The following is a 14,681-nucleotide window of genomic DNA, read 5'->3' on the forward strand; positions in this document are numbered from 1 at the left end:
AGTACCTGCAAAACTGGGCGAGGAAGCGACGACAGTGCGATTACTATACTGATGAGGACATGGACACAGACGGTTCCTAGAAGCACGGCATGTGGCGATTGGGAGATAATGGTGGCGTTGGGCCAGGTTCATGCCATGGAACGCCGACTCTGGGCCCGGGAAACAAGCACAGACTGGCGAGACCGCATAGTGTTGCAGGTCTGGGATGATTCCCAGTGGCTGTGAAACTTTCATATGCGTAGGGCCACTTTCATGGAACTTTGTGACTTGCTTTCCCCTGCCCTGAAGCGCAAAGACATCAAAATGAGAGCAGCCCTCACAGTTGAGAAGTGGCCATAGCACTGTGGAAGTTTGCAATGCCCGACAGCTACCGGTCAGTCAGGAATCAGTTTGGAGTGGGCAAATCTATTGTAGGGGCTGCTGTGCTGCAAGCCAACTCAATCATTGACCAGCTGCTATCAAGGGTAGTGACTTTGGGAAATGTGCAGACCATTGTGGATGGCTTTAATGCGCTGGGGTTCCCTAACTGCAGCGGGGCGACAGACGGAATGCATATCCCTATCTTGGCCCCAGCATACCAGGGCAGCCAGTACATAAACCGCAAGGGGTACTTTTCCATTGTGCTGCAAGCACTGGTGGATCACAAGGGACGTTTCACCAACATCAACATGGGATGGCCGGGAAAGGTGCATGACGCTCGAATCTTCAGGAACTCTGGTCTCTTTGAACAGCTGCAGGAAGGGACTTACTTCCCAGACCAGAAAATTACTGTTGGGGATGTTGAAATGCCTATAGTTATCCTCGGGGACCCATCCTACCCCTTAATGCCATGGCTCATGAAGCCGTACACAGGCACCCTGGACAGTAGTAAGGAGCAGTTTAACTATAGGCTGAGCAAGTGCAGAATGGTGGTAGAATGTGCTTTTGGATGTTTGAAAGTGCGCTGGCTCAGTTTACTGACTCGGTTAGCTCTCAGCACAACCAATATTCCAATTGTAATTGCTGCTTGTTGTGTGCTCCACAATATCTGTGAGAGTAAGGGGGAGACATTTATGGTGGGGTGGGAGGTTGAGGCAACTCGCCTGGCGGCCAATTTCGCACAGCCAGACAACAGGACGATTAGAAGAGCGCAGCAGGGCGCACTGTGCATCAGAGAAGCTTTGAAAGCCAGTTTCATGACTGGCCAGGGTACGGTGTGACAGTTGTGTTGTTTCTCTTGAAGTTACTCGCTCCCTATATATGAAAGGAAATAAAGTCAAAATTGTTTTAAAACTGTTCTTTATTATTTGTTGCACAACACATTGAGAGAAATCCAAAGGTAGACTGGGGGAGAAGGAGGTATTGGGTTAGGAGGGTGGAGGAGGAGGGAGGGAATGACAAGTCCAAAAACAAAATAAAAAGTTTGCATATGCCAGCTTTCTGCTGCTTGGGTGATCCTCTGGGGTTGAGTGTGTGGGTCCCCATAGCCTCCCCCCTCATGTTCTTAGGCGTCTGGGTGAGGAGGCTATGGAACTTGGGGAGGAGGGAGGGCGGTTATACAGGGGCTGCAGCAGCAGTCTGTGGTCTTGCTGCCTTTCCCGCATTAGATCCACCATACAGTGGAGCATGTCAGTTTGTTTCCCCATGAGCTTGACCATAGTGTCCTGCCTGCTCTCATCGCGCGCGTCCCTCCTCTCTTCGTGTTCCTGTAATGCTTTATGGGACTCCGCAATTGTTTGCCTCCACGCATTCAGCTGGACCCTATCAGTGCAGGAGGACTGCATGAGCTCGGTGAACATGTTGTCCCGAGTTCGTTTTTTCTGCCTTCTAATCTGGACCAGCCTCTGGGATGGAGTAGATAAGGGCCGCGTTGAAACATTTGCACCTGCAGGAGGAGAAAAAGGGAGGGTAGTATTTTAAAAGATACATTTCAGAGAACAAAGGGGACACTTTGGTGTGAGTAAGCCATCACACACAGCCGGGCAACACAATTCAGCTTGCAGGCAGCCTAGGGGCACGTGGGGTTCTGCTTCTTCTACATTCATTTCAATGCTTTCAAACTGCTGGGCTCCCTTTCCCATAGCAAGCAATGCCTGGTGAGTTTGCCATATAAAGGAATGGCCTGCAGCCTCTCTGGGATGATCGCTTCACACAACACCCACCCACCCTGCACCCACTGCGTGACTCCCATGAGGTTCTGAGCAAGATGAGCCCTTTAAACTAAACGCGAACAGCCCAGTGTGGCTGGGTTTCCTCCCCGCCCCCCACCACGTGGCTCCGATCAGGCTCTCACTCACCAGAAATACCTTCTCCAGGGTCATGGTCCAGGAGCCCGCCTTGGGAGTGGGGGGAGGCTATTGGCTCCAGCGTTAAGAATAGTTCCTGGCTTGGGGGGAAAACCGATTCCCCACTTGCCGCCTGTGCACTGTCCTCCTCCTCCTCCTCCTCCTCCTCCTCGCTCCATGCAACTCCCCCCTTGCAGGTGTCCACGGACAGTGGTGGGGTAGTGGTAGTGTCACCCCCCATAATTGCATGCAGCTCACAGTAAAAGCGGAATGTATGGGGCTGTGACCCAGAGCGCCCATTCGCCTTCCTGGCTTTTTCGTATGCTTGCCTGAGCTGCTTGATTTTTGTACGACACTGCTCTGTGTCCCTGGAGTAGCCTCTTTCCGTCATGGCCCTGGAGCCTTTAGCGTATGTATTTGCGTTCCTTTTTTTGGAATGTAGTTCTGCCATAACAGACTTGTCTCCCCAACATGTGATGAGATCCAGTACTTCCCGTTCGGACCATGCTGGAGCTCGTCTGCGAATCCGGGACTGCGTGATCTCCTGTGATGGTGGACTCGGCATGGTCGCCTGTGACGGTGGACTGTGCTGATGGTAACCAAACAGGAAATGAAATTCAAAGGTTCCTGGGGCTTTTCCTGCCCACCTGGCTAGTGCATCGGAGTTGAGAGTGTTGTCCAGAGCGGTCACAAGGGAGCATTCTGGGATAGCTCCCGGAGGCCAATAACGTCGAATTGCGTCCACAATACCTTTAACCTGGGATTGCGATCTCGATTTAAGCGCTACTCCACTTGCCGAAGTGGAGTACAGAAATTGGATTAAAGAGCCCTTTAAATCGAAAAACCAGTTTGGTCATGCGGACAGAATCTTTTTTTTTTTTTTTGAATTCCGAAATAACAGACAAGTGTAGACCAGACCTAACTGGTCAAACAAAAAACAAACCAAAAAAGGTGCAGAAAAAAGTGCAAACATGACAGAAACCCCCTACTGCTGCATGTTCCCAGGTCCCCTGTTTTCCTTTCCCTTCTTTCCCCACATTCTGCACTCTTGGCGCCCGGGGAGGGAGTCAGAGGTATCCAGAAGAGAGGGGGTCAGGACAGAGGGCTGCATAAGGTTTAACTGCCCTGCCCAGCTGCTCAGGGGGCCCAATTCCATGGGCCACCCAGTCATGAAGTCTTCCAAGCTGTTTCTTGGCTGAGAGTACATCTCAGGGGAATTAGGCTGTGGTGTGGGAGAGGCAGCAGGAGCTATACCCTTGCAGCTATGATGGAGATGAGCTGCACAAACTGTTCTCTCTTCTGAGTTTTATCCTTCTCCCTTAGCTACTATTCCTGTTCCAGGAACTGCATAGCAAGCGCCTGCTCCCACACTGAAACCCTGTTCTCAATCTGTAAGTTGAGCCTCAGCCCTTCCTCCTGCCTCTTGCATGACTTTTCTCTAGTCCTAAATCCCTTTGTTTCTGGTACTGGACCTTCTTGTTTGCCTTCTCCAGAACTTCAACCGTAAGTTCATCACAGAAATACTTTTTATTGGAACGGTCCATGAAGGTATGTTGGGTCAGCCTCACACTGCACTAAAGTAGAGCTGTGGAGATACAGCAGCCAGTAGAGGTCGAGAAACCTACAACAGGACAAGACACAAAGGGCTATTGTCTCAAACAGTTCTGTGCAGGAGCACAAAATTAATTCTTGTGGCATTTCAAGGACCTAAAGTGTTACATTTCACAAATGAACTTCAATATACTGTCAAAGAGATGCTTCAGTCAATCAAAGCTCCCTGGACAAAGCCTGGTTAATCGCAGTTAAAGTAGTGCAAAAACAATGGCAAGTTAAAAATTGTAAGCTATTTTTATTTTACAAAAATTGCACAACTATTTGAATTAGGGAGGAGGCAGTCAGGGAGGACCTTGCTACAGAAGCTTTTTCTATTATTTCAGTCCTTTACCATTTCGGAGGACATAACTGTTCTTGTGGTGTTTTATTGGCTAAGGGAGATGTTATCCCAAGCTACTGGTGGAAAACCTGCAGTGCATGCAGCCCAAGTATTCAAACGTACAGTGCCTGAACAGCGTATCTATGAGTGGAGGGGCTGATCAGCTACCGAGGTGGCCCTGAAAAATATGCCCTTCCTCGCAACGTGACTACCCATCTGCAGGTCTTGCTCCAGGAAAAGTTTGCAGCTATCAGCACGCAGGATTGGGTCAGAATTTATGAGGGAATCAACAGGATTGCTGTGTTAGCTTCCACATGGCTTATCCTGTTACAGTTGCATGCAAATACGCAAAACTCCACAGCCTTCCTCCTCCCGGCCCCCAGCACATTTCTGGACAAAAATTGAATCCCACTCGTACTTGGGAAAAATTATTTTATCCCCTGTCTTACAGCCTGCATGGCCTACCGTTAACTGAAATGGACTAGATTTGGAAATGGGAATTACAGAGCAGCCAACTTAAAAATACTACATTGCTGTATCTTTAAGAAACAGGAATTACTCTAGCAAAAGAAAAAAAAACTCTTTCCAGTAAAAATACTCTTTAAAGGTGTACTTTACTGCTGGCATTTCCCAGTCACCATTTTCAACTCCATGTAGTGGGGAGGAAGGGGATGGTGGACACCAAGTCGCTGGGATACAATCTGGCAATAGCGGATACATGGTGCTAGGCAGGGGCTCTCATAAATTTTGCATTGGTTCATAGAGTGGAAATTCCTCCCATTATTCCATTAACATGAAGCTAGAAACTTACTGGGCTCACAGGCGGCTTCCGGCCCCTCGATGTCTGCTGTAGACTCAGCAGCAGGATGTTCCTTGGGTGCATCAAACAGAATTTGCTGCTGATCCTGTTCCAAAGCCTGCTCTGGGGCTGGTTCGGCAAGAGTGACTTCATGGTACTCACTTGGCACCCGCTGCAGGCTTCCATAAGTCCGCATGCTGGATTCATCAGGACACCATCCTGACTGAACAGGTCATCATGCTCCACAGTGGTTTGATCCTGGGTGCAGTGCCCAGCATCTGGTCAAACTCCTCATAAAGCAGGCATGGTGTTGGTGAGTTGCGGTTCTGGTCCTTGGTCCTCTGGTACTTACTCAAGTCACTTAATTCGCTCACTGGACAGGTCACCAGTGCGATAAATTTGCAAAGCTTCCAGCTTCTTCACTGTTTACTGATATGCATTGTATTTCTGGTAATCCTACTGAAGTCCACAGTTTTGCTGACCTCACACCAGAGATTCACCAAAATCTGGCTGTGCTCCCATGACCATGATGCAGCATACTTTGCAAAAAGCTTTTTCTGGCTGGTCAGTACTGCAACACAGATGGCTCTCTGATGATGTGTTTGCAGCTCGGTGGTCAGAAGACAAAGGAAGAGTTAACAGTGACTCACTGAGCGGCTGCTGTATGACCAAGGGGGGTGGTTTTCATTTCCACTTGAGTCAATTGGAGATTCTTGGGATAGAGAGGACAAAGGAAGATGGCCCATGGGATTGTGGGATACCTTTGGTGAACTTCCAGGACCCAGGTCAAGTGGAACTGCAGCTACACTGAAAAGCAATAGGGATTGAACTGAGAGTCCCAGCTTGGCTCAGGCTTGAACCCTCTACCCCATAGGATCCTAGGGCCTGGTCTACACTGCGGGGGGAAATCAATCTAAGATACGCAACTTCAGCTACAAGAATAACGTAGCTGAAGTCGACATATCTTAGATCGACTTAGAATCACTTACTTTGCGTCCTCACGGCGCGAGATTGACGGCCGCTGCTCCCCCATCGACTTTGCTTCCACCTCTCACCAAGCAGGAGTTCAGCAGTCGACAGCAGAGCAAGCAGGGATCGATTTATCGCATCTACACTACACATGATAAATCGATCCCCAATAGATCAAATGCTACCTGCCAATCCAGCGGGTAGTGTAGACGTACCCTAGGACTCTAGGTCCAAGCCTGAAACCAAGATGTGTGTGTGTAGACGGAAGGGCAATTTGGGCTCAAGCCTGAATCTGAGCTTGGGCTTACACTGCAATGCAGACACAGCCCTCCATGAAACCTTTTGTCAATTTCACTGGTAAAAAGTGCAGCTGACAAGGCCTTCCTGGAGGGCAGTTGTCATTTCAATTTTCACAATGGAAAAACAAACTTTTTGTGCAAAACTAAATTTTCGCCATGGAAAATTCCCATTTTACGAAAAAAGGACATGTTTTATCAGAAAATCATTCCAATTAAAATTTTTCACTCAGCTCTAAAGAGGAATTTTGTTAAGCAGAATGTAATTACCCGAGCTGGAATTTGGACAGGACAAACTAACAACTCTACTTTCACATCAACACCTGGTCAGTACGTAGGCTTTGAATGTCCACATAAGACTGCACCTCAGTGCCCCCCAAATACTAGGTTTGAACATGGTTTCAGTACCAACTCAAAGGGAAGAGACTAAGTCACCAGCACAACCTCTTACAGTTTAGACTCGAATTTTCTACTTCCAGCAATTGATTAGAGGCTTCAGGACATCTCTACTTGAATATAGATTTGGAGTTTGGGGTTTTGTCACCTTAATTGATTAGTGTCATTAGAGTTGGTATGGCAACAACCATTTTCTCATGTTCTGTGTGTGTGTGTGTGGAGAGAGAGAGAGATCTTCCTACTGTATTTTCCACTGCATGCATCCGATGAAGTGGGTTTTGGCCCACGAAAGCTTATGCCCAAACAAATTTATTAGTCTCTAAGGTGCCACAAGGACTCCTCGTTCTTTTTGCTGATACAAACTAACACGGCTACCACTCTGAAACCTATGGCAGCAGATGGCCTCAGATCCAAAGGGGGCCTAAGATGCAGTCTGTAGCTTCTAGGCTATTTCAGTTGATGCAGGGCAGACTAAATGTAGTGCAATTATGGAATACTTGGCATTTATATGTCCCTTTGCATAATCACAGTGCTACTGCAGATGCAAAGTAAACAGAGTAGGAGGATACAGCATGGTTGAACTCCTTCGACACACGCAGTTCCTACAGAGACAGTACATTCCCTAGCCATGACTAGTTGGGAAACCCCAAAGCCCCCTAACTCTGTTTCTTAGAGATACTATTTTCCCTGCTTGAGGTGAACTTTTGCATTTCTGCTTTACAGTTGCAGATATGTTACATGTTGTCCTGCTGTTTAACATTAAGTGCATAGTGCACAAGAATGCTCTGTGATTACAAAGACTGAAACTCAGTAAGGATTTTTATTTATGGGATGGATTGCAGTAGTCTGAACCCCAGTCCAGATCACTAGATCAGAGAGGGTGAGAACCTCACAGACCTTGCCCCAGAGGGGAGCCTAAAAAGTTCCCTTTTAATTCAATATCTGTATTTCCTTTCAATTTAGTTCAATGTCCTCCTGTTATTGTCTTATGATGAGAGAGTAAACAAGAGAGTGCGAGACCAGGAGGGGGATATATGAGAGGGCTGGATGTGTCCCTCTATGCATCACTTCATTCCCATTTTTGTCCTCTAGTTCTAAATGTTTGCACAGCCAGGTCCCATTCCATAAGGAAGGAAAAAAGAGAAACAGGATCAGATTAAGAGACAATGGTGCACTTGAGAGGTTTTTGACTCCTGGCACCTCTTCTAATGTAGAAACCGTCCAGGAAACCAATCCGGGGGGGGGGGGGGGGAAATGAAACAAAGGGGCATGAAGAAAATAAGCAGCAAGAAACATTGTCTGATTATATCTGCTATATCTCAACACGTGGAAGAGAGTAGTCACAATTCAGAAGACATTCCACTAATTTCAATATCCCCTTTTAATGTCAGTGATCCTTCAACATGGCCCAAATTCATCCATGACAAAACAAGAATAACCATACTGAAACATGGACCGCTGCAAGTACAAGGTAAAAGTTTTCCAAGTCACAATGGAAGCAGGTTTACAGAAGAAAATTATGTAAGAAAATTGAAAAATGTATAATGACACTGGCTCATATATTCCAGTAAAGAGGATGCAATGTTCTGTTTTTGTTGCTAATTATTTGGTGATGGTCAGCATAGTCTCTCACTGATGGTGGTTTTCAGGAATGGCAATATAACCACAAACCTCTCAAAACTCATGAGAAAAATCATGTTCAATCGGATACAAAGTAAAGTGGAGAGAATTGGAACCATGACTGAAAATTGAATCTGCAATTGACCAGACTTCACAATCATTGCTCAAAACTAAGAGACAATACTTGCAAGGTGTATTTAAAAGAATTGTGGCCTTTGTTCTTCACTTAACAAAACCTAGCATTTTGTGGATCCGTGGAAAAACTTGATGAGAGTGGAAATGGAAACTTTTTAGGCCAAGTCCAATTAATGGCTAAATTTGAGCCTGTGATGAAGGAACACAAGATGTTTCTTTACTAAAGAAGAAAGACACCAATACATATGCTCTGAAATACAAACTATCATTTTGAAGTTATCACAAAAGGTAACAGGTACAATTAGCAACAAAACAAAATAAAGTATTATTCCATTATTTTGTATTGCACATCTGCTATCAGTCACGAGGAACAAATGTCTGTCATTTTGAGGTATGTTAATATCCAAGAGACAGAAGTCAAGATTGAAGAGCAATTCCTATTTCTGAATGTAGAGGAAACTACCAAAAAGGCTCTGTCAGATGAGATACTTTAAGAGTTATCCAGACATGGTATGACATTGGATAACTGCAAGGGACAGGGATACGATACTGAGTTAACATGAGTGGACAGCATCAACATGTGCAAGTTCATTTAATTCAAAAGAACAAAAAGGCATTTTTTGTTCCTGGCAGAGAGCAAAATTGGAAATATCAAAGTTCTGCAGTTTCAGGCACAGTGTGCACAAACAGTACTACTGAATTTGAAAGAAATGACTAAAGATATATATGCAAAAGTCAGATCACTGGCAGATGAACTCTCCTCATTTCAGTTCAGTCTCACTTGTGGCTTGTAAAAGCTTACTGCTTAAAATTAAAATTGCAAAAATAAAGCTCAATGCTTGGTCTTGATGAAGTCAGCAAATCAATTCAAGTTACTCAGACCAACACAGAATCATGAAGAGGTGTTAATTGCTAAACAGATAGCAGAAAAAAATGTCAGTGTCAGCAGAACTAGCTGAAACATTAGTCCGCAGTAATAAATTGCAAAGCTACAAAGCAGAGGAGCAAGTCACTGGCAATGCAGAAGAGAGATTTAAATTTGACTTCTTCAATATTGCTATAGGCGCTGCTCTCATGAATCTGGGACGTTTTTAATTTTTGTGAGAACACGTGAACATGTATGGATTCCTGTGTAATATGAGAAACATACCAAACTTTTTTCCATCAAGCACATTAGAAAAATTGCACAGTAACCTGGAATCAACTCTGACGAGTTCTGATGGCTGTATTGTGAATATAGACAGGTACGAGCTGGTACATAACTCCAGAATCTTTCTGGTGTTTTACTGATGCACTTGAGACACTTCAATTCATTTCCAGAAGCAGTTTGTCCACGCTGTACCCAAACATGTGTATTGCTCTGCAGGTGTTTCTCACAGCTCCAATCTCTGTGGCACAGGCAGAAAGACGTTTCTTAAAACTTAAGTCAATAAAAACTTATTTGAGGTCTACCATGTCTCAAGAATGTTTAATAGGACTGACTACATTGTCCATAGAAAAGTGACATTTGCAAGACACTGGGCTTCAAGCACATAACAGAACAATTCATCAAAAGAGCACTCCATTACTCAGCATAAACAAGGTAAGAAACACACACACATTTTTCCAGTAGTTATCCATTGACAAAAGTAAAATGCAACAGCCTTTTTATTTTTTTTATTTGTTTAGCTTCAAAGGTAGTCTCAGCCGACTACTAGTTGTGGATTTCTATGTGTCATTATTTGCATACTTCGATTAAATTGGTCATGGAATATTATTAATGGAAAGGGGCCCCCCACTAGGTTCTCTCGCGAGTAGCCTCCAAATTTCTTGCTATGGCACTGTTTGGGTGAGGTGTTGGTTTTGGGGGTGGGTTTTTTTGGTCAAAATACATACTCCCTAGCTATTGCTATTATTAAAAAACAGTCAACACCTGACAGTGACTTATGTATAGCCGACTCAAATCAAAAGTGTGTTCTTGTGATCCTGTTCATCTTAGGCACTTATGACCCTACAACCATAGTATCTAAACATCTCAGAATCTTTAATGTATTCATCTTTCCCCAGTGAGGAGGAGGAATAAGAAGAAGAATGATCTCCATATTACTCATGGAAACTGAGACATAAGGACTAGGTAATTTGCCCAGGGACTCTGTGGCAGACCAGGGAGTTGAACCCAGGTCTCCCAAGTTCCAAGTTACCACTCCAGTCACTGGATCATCCGCCTTCTCTGGCTCTACAGCAGAAAGTAAACTACATTAACTGATGATAGATTAAAGAGAATAAGCGAAAAGTAAAATTTCGGCTCTTAAGAAAAATAACTTCTGCCAAAAGGAAAAAAATATATACAAAATGTATACATACAAACTATTAAAGAAGGTGGTAACTGTTTTTTTTAAGGAAACAATTTCTACAGTACACCAAAAGAACACAACTGTAAGGATGTAAAAAATACTCTAAAAACCTTGCTAGTAAAAAGGACCTGATTAGCTAAACATTTGATACAAAAATCTTTTTCTTTTACTATAGTTTAACCATTCACATGATTTTTTTCTGTAAATCCAATCTTACTGATCTCAGAAAACACGCTGAGAGCTATACATATATTTACAAGATCTTCCCTGAAGATCTTACAATTTAATTCAGATATAAAAGACCGTTCAAACTTGTAATACCCAGAAAACAGTGAAAACTTATAGCTGTGAAAATGTGTAAGAAATCATTACTGAAAGGTTTCAATGACAGAATGTATCAAAAATCAGAATCAATGGTCCAGTCATCATCTCAGCTAAGCTGTTTTACAAATCTTGGATACAAGTTATCCGCACCTGCTAATTTAAAAATGTCGAACTGTTGTTTTTACATCCTCCAGCGATACTAGTGGAATCGAAGGAATGTTATCACCATATGATAAGACTATATTATCTGTTTTTTCCCCTAAAGACAGCACAGATTTCCTTAATGAATACTTCTACTTTTTCTGCATTATTATTGATAATTCTACCATTGCCACATTGTAATAAACCAACACCATTGTCAGGATTCTTTTGTTCCCAATATATTTTAAAAGCTCCTTCTTATTGTCCTTGTGTTCGCAGGCTACAGATAACTCTGCGTCCCCCTTGGTTTCCCTTATCAATTTGCTACAATTCCTAACTTCTCATTTGTATTCATTACTATCACCATCATTCTTTCATTTGTTCTTTTTTTTTATTATTATTATTAGTTTTTTATAGCTGCCTTCACTTCCATTCTAAACCAGCTCAGGTTTTTAACCAGTACAACCTTCTTTCTCAACTGTGGGAATGTAGCTTTCTGGGCATCTAGTAAGGGGTTCTAATTATCATTCATGATATCTCTGCTCTTTTCCTCCTCCTCACTTCACCCTAGACTCCCTCCTAATAGTTCCTTTTATATCCTCCTTCCACTCTGAATCTTCTTCCATGTCATTCCTAGCATTTGGAACGATCATATTCTTATGCATTAAGTGATTTTCCTCTCAAAATAAGAGAACATAATTTTACATTTTAAGAGAGTCATGTGTCCCACTGATACAAAATAAACCAGTCTATTTGTTTTGGTTGTTTGTTTTTTTAAACTCTTCTGAGCAGGGAGTGTATCCTCATTTGTGTTTTGCACAGTAGCAAGCAGAATGTCAACACTTAATGGTTCCTTGGTTTCATTGGAAGAAAGGATATGTTGAACAACCCTAGGACAGTTTTTGTACTCTTACAAAATACCATGCATTTGATATTTGATCAATCATCAGAGGAGTAGTGTTTAAAGCAGCTTACCTGACAGAGAGCTGGCCAGGCTACCCCTACGCAGTTTGCAGTCATCTTGACTTAGCTGACGATGGAGTTTAGTTTTCCCAGTAGATGAAAAGATGTCAGGGTTACTGAGCTTTCTGCACCGTAATGGAGTGGATTCTGTTACCACATCCTTGGGGGGGGAAAAAAAGAACACCACAAACAAAAGTCTGTAAGAACCAACCAAACAGGTTTCAGAAAACAGACAATTTGCCTAGAAACTAATCATAGAAATGTAGGGATGGAAGTGATCATCTATCCATCCCCCACAACTGAGACAAGACCAAGTATACCTAGGACCATCCCTGACAAGTGTTGTCTAAGATGTTCTGAAAAACCTCCAATGACGGGGATTACACGATCTCTCTCAGTAACCTATTCCAATATTTATCTATTCTTATAGTTAGAAAGCTTTTCCTAATATCTAACTTAAATCTCCCTTGCTGCAGATTAAGCAGATTTCTTTTTGTCCTGCCCTCAGTGGAGATGGAGAAGGAGAGGTTACTTACCTTATACAGTAACTGGAATTCTGAGATGTTGTGTCTATATGGGTGCTCCACATGAGGATGTGCACACACCTGCACGCTCTCAATCACAGACTTTTCTGCTAGTAGTGCCTGCGGCTCCATGCCTGCACCATACATGTCCTCGTGCTCTGGTACAAGAGCATATAGGGAGGAGCAGACCTGTGCCACGCCAGTTCCTTAACCACCACCAAGTATGGTTAAAAACTCCAAAGCAGAGAGGAAAGGAAGGCAGGTAGTGGAGCACCCACAGGACAAAACATCTTAAAGAACTCCAGTTTGTACAAAGTAAGTAACCTCTCCTTCCCTGAGTTATTGTTCCTATGGGTGCTCCACATGAGGAGATTCCCAAGTAGTGCCTTAATGTGGAGCAGGATGCTGAGGAGGTGTACCCAGTACAGAGTGTAGAACAGCTTCACTAAAGGCTGCATCCATCCTGGAGGTATGGAGTAAGGCATAATGCTGTGAAAACATGTGACTGAAGGAGCGGGTGACTGCCTGCAAATGTCCTTGATGGGTACCTTCCTAGGGAGAGCACTGGAAGTAGAATAAGCCTTTGTGGAGTGAGCAGTGACTCTAGGAGGGGGGTGCAGCCCAAAGGACTTGTTCCACGACAAAATGCGCCCCCTGACACCCACTTAGTCTCTGAGAGAAGACTAAGTGACCCCCTCAGCAAAGGAAAAGATTAGGGAAAACCCTGAAGGGCTTAGTTTGGTGAAGATAAAAAGCCAGGCTTCACCATACACTGTATGGAGATTGGTCTCCTCTCTGGATGACAGCAGGTGGCACTGGAGCTCTGGGGGGAAGGGGACTCTCTCCCCGCTGCCAGAGGGCGACATGGGAGCTCCGGGAGAAGGGGCCCTCTCACCTCCCTGCTGGCAGGCGGTACAGGAGCTCCGGGGCTGGGAGAGAGGCCCACAGCAGCCCTGCAAGTCCCAACTTGCTCCCCTCCCCAGTTCCCACCCACCCCCTACCTCTCTCCTCTACAGGTCCCTGCTGTGTGGCCCTTTAGAGCTGCTGTGCGGCTATTTATAGCCTGCTGCACGGAAGAGCTTAGAGGGAACTTAGCGAGCTGCACTTAGAGTTCATGGGATCTACCACTGGCCCATGAGCCTTGCAATGAAGAACGCTGAAATAGACCATCACTTGGTTAAGCGGCCATTCTTTGGCAGAGAAGAGAATGTGGGTGAAAATCTACATCTTGACAAAGAAATAGCTGGGGGTTCCCATCCACACAGACCCTCTGTCTCTGAACCTCAGCTGGAGATGATTCTCAAAGAAGAGGAAGAACTATAAGAGGAGAAAGGAGATGCCCCAAATGATTCCTCCTTTTCTCTCTATTGAGGGCACTGACAACACTTGAAGAACAAAGGAAACAGCTTTGGACTGGGGAAGGGATCCTGACTGAAAAGAATTCAGACAATAAGCCTGCTGTAACACGATGAAAGAGACATTTGCTTTGAATTCATTTAGCTTGTTAAATTAGGCATTAGTTGTATTTTACTTTTATTTTCTTTTAACCAATTATTACTTTTATGCCTCATTACTTGTAGTCACTTAAAATCTCTCTTTTGTAGTTAATAAACTTGTTTTATTGTATTATCTAAATCAGTGCGTTTGGACTGAAGTGTTTGGGAAACTCCATTTTTGATAACAGGATTTGTGCATATTTTCTATTAATAAAATGACAGACTTTATTTGAGCTTGTATTGTCCAGGAGAGAGCTGGACAGTACAAGACATACATTTCTGGGGGAAAGTCTGGGACTTGTCATTTCCTGGTGTTGCTCTGCAGTGTAATTCAAGGGTGGCTGGCTATAGCACTCATACAATATAACTAGGAGTAACTTTCATGCTGGAGGCTGTGAGAGAGGAAACCAGGTGTGGTAACTCTCACACTGAAGCAATGTAAAAGGCACCCCAGGTTGGAGAACTAAGGGGACACAGCTGTTCATCAG

The 14,681-nt window shown here is 44.2% G+C and overlaps 1 protein-coding gene across 4 annotated transcripts in view; it reads right to left on the bottom strand.

The window, feature by feature from the left end:
• Positions 1 to 14,681, bottom strand: part of MAST2 (microtubule associated serine/threonine kinase 2) — a 345,729-nt gene that overhangs the window by 305,582 nt on the left and 25,466 nt on the right. For all 4 annotated transcript variants that reach the window (XM_039483465.1, XM_039483464.1, XM_039483463.1 and 1 more), the window contains exon 2: positions 12,186 to 12,333. In XM_039483465.1, coding sequence (XP_039339399.1) covers positions 12,186 to 12,333 — 148 coding nt within the window. The remainder of the gene's footprint in view (positions 1 to 12,185; positions 12,334 to 14,681) is intronic.

The sequence above is a fragment of the Mauremys reevesii genome, linkage group 8 (assembly GCF_016161935.1).
Source record: "Mauremys reevesii isolate NIE-2019 linkage group 8, ASM1616193v1, whole genome shotgun sequence".
NCBI classification, from domain to species: domain Eukaryota; kingdom Metazoa; phylum Chordata; order Testudines; family Geoemydidae; genus Mauremys; species Mauremys reevesii.